The sequence below is a fragment of the Periophthalmus magnuspinnatus genome, chromosome 20, assembly GCF_009829125.3.
Source record: "Periophthalmus magnuspinnatus isolate fPerMag1 chromosome 20, fPerMag1.2.pri, whole genome shotgun sequence".
Classification (NCBI taxonomy): domain Eukaryota; kingdom Metazoa; phylum Chordata; class Actinopteri; order Gobiiformes; family Gobiidae; genus Periophthalmus; species Periophthalmus magnuspinnatus.
In genome coordinates, this window is record NC_047145.1 from 24,513,031 (window position 1) to 24,519,030 (window position 6,000).

Genomic DNA, 6,000 nt, shown 5'->3' on the forward strand with positions numbered 1-6,000 from the left:
CGTAGGTTGATCATTAAAATTGTATTTGTAGCAGTATTTCTAAAAGCTGTCATTTTTATTTACAGTACAGTATAGTATTTGGTTTTGTTCTATAATACTGTGCTTATTTTTTAAAATCTACGAAGGTTTGAACTTTTAGAGTGTTAAACAAGAGAGAAATGTTAATGCCTGTCGAGAAACGTGTATGAAGTGTGTGGAGAGGGGTTTTACAGCCTTAAAATATATATAATAATTGTAAAAAATAAAGTTTTCTACTTCTCGGATTTCGTTTATCGCAGGTTATTTTTGGAATGTAACCAACGCGATAAATGAGAGAACACTGTACAGCTCTGTACTGAGAAACCGTATTGTAAACAAAGGGCAAAACTGACTTGCACAATATAGATTTAACAAATAAAAATATGACACCTTTAGTTTGTTAAATTAATGTAAAACTATAAAATTATGATTAAGTCAAAATAAGAAATGCAATCCTATTACATGCACTTTAAACAGCCCTGATTGGCTTACCTTGTAGATGAGCTGTGAGTAATAGTCTGTGACTCCGTCCAAACAGGCATTTCCAAAGGAACCTGAGAGTCTGGAGTCTGAGCCCAGAGACGAGCTGCCATATGGGGGGAAGAGAGAGAGGTCCACCCTGAGCACTGGCTCCATCAGCGGAAGAACTGACAGCTGTGGAAAAGACAGAAACTCAATGATATAACAGAGAGGAGAGGGTCAGATGGAGCAGAGGAGAGAATTAAAGAAGCAGAGGATGCAAAGGAGAGGGTCAGAAGAGCAGAGGAGGAAGTCAGAGGAGCAGAGGACGCAGAGGAGAGGGCCAGAGAAGCAGAGGATGCAGAGCAAAGGAGAAGGTCAGATGGAGCAGAGGATGCAAAGAAGAGGAAAGCGTCAGAGGAGCAGAAGATGCAGAGAAGAAGAGAGGATCAAATGGAGCAGAGGATGCAGAGGCTCAGATGTCTTACCTGACGCAGGTGTGTTATGATGGGGTCTGTCCCTGTGGAGTTGGAGTGGATCACGTCCTCGTCGTCTCGTTTCCTGCGCTTGTATTTAGTTTGAGATTTTTCCTTTTCTGGACGGTTCAGTCTCTTAAACCGAGCTTTTTTATCCAGGTCACCCCCAGGACTGTCCAGGCGCCCCTACAACAACACAGGTGATACAACCATTTTAGACCAAATCCAGTTCAAAGTCAGAGTAAGAGAAATTATAGTAGAAAAAGTTTCTCACCGAGTTGTTGGGATATCCTTCTTCTTCTTCGGACCTCGCACTGTCAACAGACATCTGCCTGACTGCGCCCCCGTGTGGAGTGGAGGGTGGAGGCGTGGCAGAGGGGGACTTCTCCTTTAGTAAATGTCGCAGTAGCTCTTTACCACTGTCTCCTGCCTCAGAGTCCTCCATCTTTACTCCGCCTGAACAAGCTCCGCCCTCGACACGCTCCTCCTGAAAAAGAACCACCATGAGAGTCACAAGCAGAACAGTGCCACACTGTGGCAGCAGGAAATGCCAATGAAGAGGTCTGACCTTGACCTCCAGGCGAGTTCCAGCAGACAAGGGCCCTCTGTGGGAGTCCCTCCCCAGAATAGAGCCTCTCTCCTCTGCCGCAGCAGTGACTGACAGCTGCCTCTCCAGCTCTGATGATGGAGCTAGGGAGAGTTCTGACTGGTCAGCGCCAGGCCTAGTGGGCGTGGAGCAGGCCGTGTCAGAGTGGGCAGGAGTGGGAGGGGCTGTGATGTCATCAGAGTGCGACGACAGTGGAGTCCTGTCTCCTCCCTCTCCCTTCTTGCGGCTCTTGGGCTTGTCGTCAGGCAAAATGTCAGAGTAGAGCTGGTGCATGGGGGCAGGGCCTCGTGGTGTCGATGGTGAGGAAGACGAGGAGTCGTGGCCGAAGCGTTGAGCTCCAGGGAGAGAGGGGGGCATCCCCCCCGGACCGCACTGAGGCTGGGCAGGAGTGCCTCCGGGACCGGGGGGTCGGGCCCGGCTTTGCAGCTCCATCTGGTGGTGGAGCTGTGCACCGGGGAAGCCTGGGTGGTGAGAGGTCTGCTGGTGTGGAGCAGGTGGTCGAGAGGGAGGTGACTGGAGGAAGTCCGAGGGCAGTTCTGAGCTGAAGAAGGGCATCTGAGACAGGCCGTCTGAGGGTGGGTTAGAGGAGAGGAGAGGCGGCCTGGGGCCAGGTCCCAACATACCCTGTTGCTCCAGCTCCATCCTCTGTTGCAGAGCGCGGTGTCTCTCCACCTGGGGATACAAGCCCCAAACATATTACCCACTGTGCACTCTGATATAATCGCCATCATTCTTATGAGTTTCATTCATATCAGACACATTGACCGTGACTCTCCAATAGAGCAAGCTGGGAGTGTGTTATATCTGTACTCCTTCAGACTCCTTTGCAGTCTCATAAAAGGCAGGATATATGTGTGTTATAAAGGGGCCTGTTGTGTCTGTACCTCATGCATGAGCTGAACTCTCTGCCTCTCCTGCTGCTCTCTCAAACGCTCGCGCCGCTCTCTCTCCTGGAAACCTTCACTGAACGGGTTGTTATCGTCAAACTTCACCTATGGCAGCACAGAAAAAAGATATTAGCACAAAGTAACTAGTAACAGCTATAGAGGAAACACATCTTTTTATTATATTTCAACGCTCACATGAGGAGTGGGTGCGTCTGCAGAGCCATTGGACCCCGTGTTAAACCCTGGTCTCTGGGCTGGAGGCTGGGGGCCCATCTGTGGAGGAATGTGAGGGGGCATCCTTTGGGGCATCACTCCAGGACCCATGCCCTGTGTTGGGGCCCATCCTGGAGTGCCAGGGCCCAAACCAGGAACACAAGGAGGATGCTGCATCAGCCCAGGCCCGACCGGAGCTCCCGGAGGGACCAGTGGCCCGGGACTGGGAGTGGTGGGCATCAAGGGGGCTCCAGGGGGAGGTTGCAATGACCGCGGCTGAAGCTTAGATCTGTAATCCTCGATCAGCTCAGAGTGGTCCTTCTGCTGCTTTCGAATCTGGACAAACAGAATTATATGAATGAAGCAGACAGGTTTCCTTTAATTTCAGAGGATAAACTAAAGCTAAAACCAAGGCTTCCTCACCTGCTCCAGCTGCTTCTGCACTGCCCCCTGCTGTTCAGTCACATAACGCAGTTGAGCAGCATCCTCTTCAGCAAAGGGGCGTCCTGCCCTCTTTGCTGTTCGTTGTTTGGCCGACAGAGCCTTCTTGGTTTTACGGTGCGTTGCAATCTGATCCTCCAGCAGGCGCTGTTGCATTTGGAGCAATCTCTGAGTCTCTCCTAACCACTCCTCGTACTGTCGCCGCTGGCCCTCGTCTACAGGGGAAGAAGAATACATCTGGAGTTAGATCACATTCATGAAGAGTGACCAAACTTCACAATAACCAACTTGTAATGGTTATTTGCTCTATTTGAGCCAATATCCAAGAGTGAAAGAAAAAAGTGGTAGTATAAAAATACTTACTGACAAAACCTGGGCCAAAGTTTGGAGGAGTTGGACGTACCATCGGAGGATTCAGTACTCCATCCTACAAACAGAAAATGTGACTTTTATCATTCTTAGCTCTAAAAGTGTTAAAGATTTCCCCTTTAGTCCTCCAGGTACTGCCCAGTTTAGCAGTTTTGTTTGAAATGTTGTGGACAGTTTAGGTGTTTAGGCCCACTTCAATATCAGTCACTTCTTCATGTTGGCAGCACTGATTGGGCCAAAGGATCATAGTACAACTGTTCGCCTGTGTGATCTGTATAAAGGAACACTGAATACTAGTAGCATCTTGTACCTGCTCAAATGAGAATCTACCATCTATTTTTGACATTAGTTTTCAGTAGAGATTAGTTGCGGAGTATTAATGTGTTTACCTGTGAGCCTGGCAGGGGAGTTGGTGGTGCCCCCTCCTGAGCAGTGCTGGGCACTGCAGGCTGCTGTTGGAGTCGCACCATTGGGTTCAGCCCCAGAGGACCCTGGGACATGAACTTATTGATCCCCTTCAGAGCCACCATTTTGGCCTTCATGATCGGGTCCGAGATCGAGTCAAAGTCTGAGGGACCAAACACAGCATTGTCAATACACAATGACAAGGTTCAAACTTGGACTGTAAGACCTGGTTTAGTCATGAGTTAGACCTGGTTTAGTCCAGATTAGTCCAAAAACATTTATTATAGTCTTGAGTAGTCCTGAACATAAATGTATTTTGTTAAATTGACTTTTTAAATCTTTTAACCATGTTATCATGTTGTTTCCCCATCAAACAAAAATACCCATGGCTGTTTTGCTTCTTAAACACGTGCTTGGTTTCACTGCATGAAGTCATCAGGTGGTTTCAAAAGTGCTCCTTTGTATTTGTAAAGTCTACACCTTCACCGGACTCATTATGATCATTTCAGCTCAAACTGCCTTCAGTGCACAGCTAACCTCAAGCGTATCATCTCTTGTTTTTAGCCTAATTTAAACTGTTCCTTGTGACAATTGTATCCATGGGTTTCAAATGGTGAAAAAATAGGACACCGACTCTGACCTGATGGGTTTAGAATTTGGCTACGGCTGTAGTCCTTTAGTTGTTTAGTCGATTATTAATCCATCCATCGAACGATGACGTATTAGTTGACTAATCACTTTATTTAGATCAGAATTTATCTGAGACAACAGCAGAAAAAAAGTGAGTAAGGGTGTTATTTAGCTGAAAATTTGGTATTTTTTAATATTTATATGTAAAAAAGAAGATTAAACTCATGATTCACAAGTCTTCATATATTTACATTAGAATATATTGTACTTTTTGCATAAAGTAACATTGTTTCTGTATAGCTGTTTTTGGATGAACGCCCGTGCAGTTGAAGTCTTGTGAGTGCAGTTTGGGTCAGTTTTGAGAGCTTTTGCCACGCCCCCTTTTCAGTTGACATCGATCGGCAGAACATGTCTTTAGTCGACCAAGAATTTCTTTAGTCGACTACAGTCCTAGCTTGGGCACACTGGCACTCTGGCACTGTCCTGGTTGTATCTGGCACGGGCTCTGTCTGCTCATGGTCTTACCCATGTTGGGAAATGGCTGCTCGGTGCTGGCCTTCTGTCTGATCAGCGCCTGCATCTGCTTCTGCTGCTGCTGCTCTTGCCTCTCCTGGTCGAGCAGGTCCTGGAGGAGGAGGGGCTGTTCCTCCAGGAGCAGAGGCCGTGCTTTGGAGGGGTCCTGGGGGTCCCCCTGGCCCTCGGACTGGGCCGAGGACTGGACGGGGCCCTGGTTTTGAGACTGGATTTGAGGGTTCAGAACCACACGAGGATGGAGACTCTGAGGAGGGGCCAGAGAGGAAGGCCCCAGCGCCCTCTGCTGGAAAACACGCTGAGGAGCTGAGAGGCAGAAAAAATATAAGTGGGATTTAAAGGGCCCATATTACGCCGTTTTCTAATCTATGTTATAATGTTGTTTCGTCATCAAACACATACCTGGAGTTGTGTTTTGTTTCATTCACACATGTTTAACACACAAACCCTGTATATTAAAGTTGTGTTCTTCTCAAACAGAAAACATTCTGTTCCACCTTTTGATGTCATGTGATTATACAGAAGTGCTCCACTATGTTTTTAAAAACTCCTTACATCTTCATTAGAATTCCTTAGCCCTGGAATTGCCAAACTATTAAACAAAGTAAAAAGTAGCTTGAAAACTGCTGCTTCATAACATCACAAGGTGGAACAGAGCATTTTGAGCTTTGGAAATGCATACAGCCTAATAACACGATTACTCAAAGATATGTGAATGAAACAAAACAACTCCGGATATGTGTTTGATGGAGGAACGTCATTATAACACAGCTTAAAACTCACAAGAGACAATTTTGCCTAATATAGGGCCTTTAACGAAGGAGCCTGACCAGTTTCTGTAGTAAAGTTTGTTCTTTAAAGCAGCGTGCCGACTGCATAATTAGAGCATTTTAATCGAACGAGACGCAGAGGAAAGACTGAAGGTCGGAGAAGCGAGAAGGACCACCATCGCACAACAGCTGTG

At 47.0% G+C, this 6,000-nt stretch overlaps 1 protein-coding gene across 10 annotated transcripts in view; it reads right to left on the reverse strand.

Moving 5' to 3' along the window:
* The window catches only part of LOC117388511 (histone-lysine N-methyltransferase 2C-like), a 74,555-nt gene that overhangs the window by 14,432 nt on the left and 54,123 nt on the right, over positions 1 to 6,000 (reverse strand). For 9 of the 10 annotated variants that reach the window (XM_055230156.1, XM_055230158.1, XM_055230161.1 and 6 more), the window contains 10 exons: positions 5,031 to 5,342; positions 3,860 to 4,038; positions 3,465 to 3,528; positions 3,084 to 3,316; positions 2,643 to 2,996; positions 2,445 to 2,552; positions 1,522 to 2,232; positions 1,228 to 1,440; positions 966 to 1,139; positions 511 to 672 (listed from right to left, as the gene is read on the reverse strand). In XM_055230156.1, coding sequence (XP_055086131.1) covers positions 511 to 672; positions 966 to 1,139; positions 1,228 to 1,440; positions 1,522 to 2,232; positions 2,445 to 2,552; positions 2,643 to 2,996; positions 3,084 to 3,316; positions 3,465 to 3,528; positions 3,860 to 4,038; positions 5,031 to 5,342 — 2,510 coding nt within the window. The remainder of the gene's footprint in view (positions 1 to 510; positions 673 to 965; positions 1,140 to 1,227; positions 1,441 to 1,521; positions 2,233 to 2,444; positions 2,553 to 2,642; positions 2,997 to 3,083; positions 3,317 to 3,464; positions 3,529 to 3,859; positions 4,039 to 5,030; positions 5,343 to 6,000) is intronic. The other variant, XM_055230160.1, reaches the window with a different exon arrangement.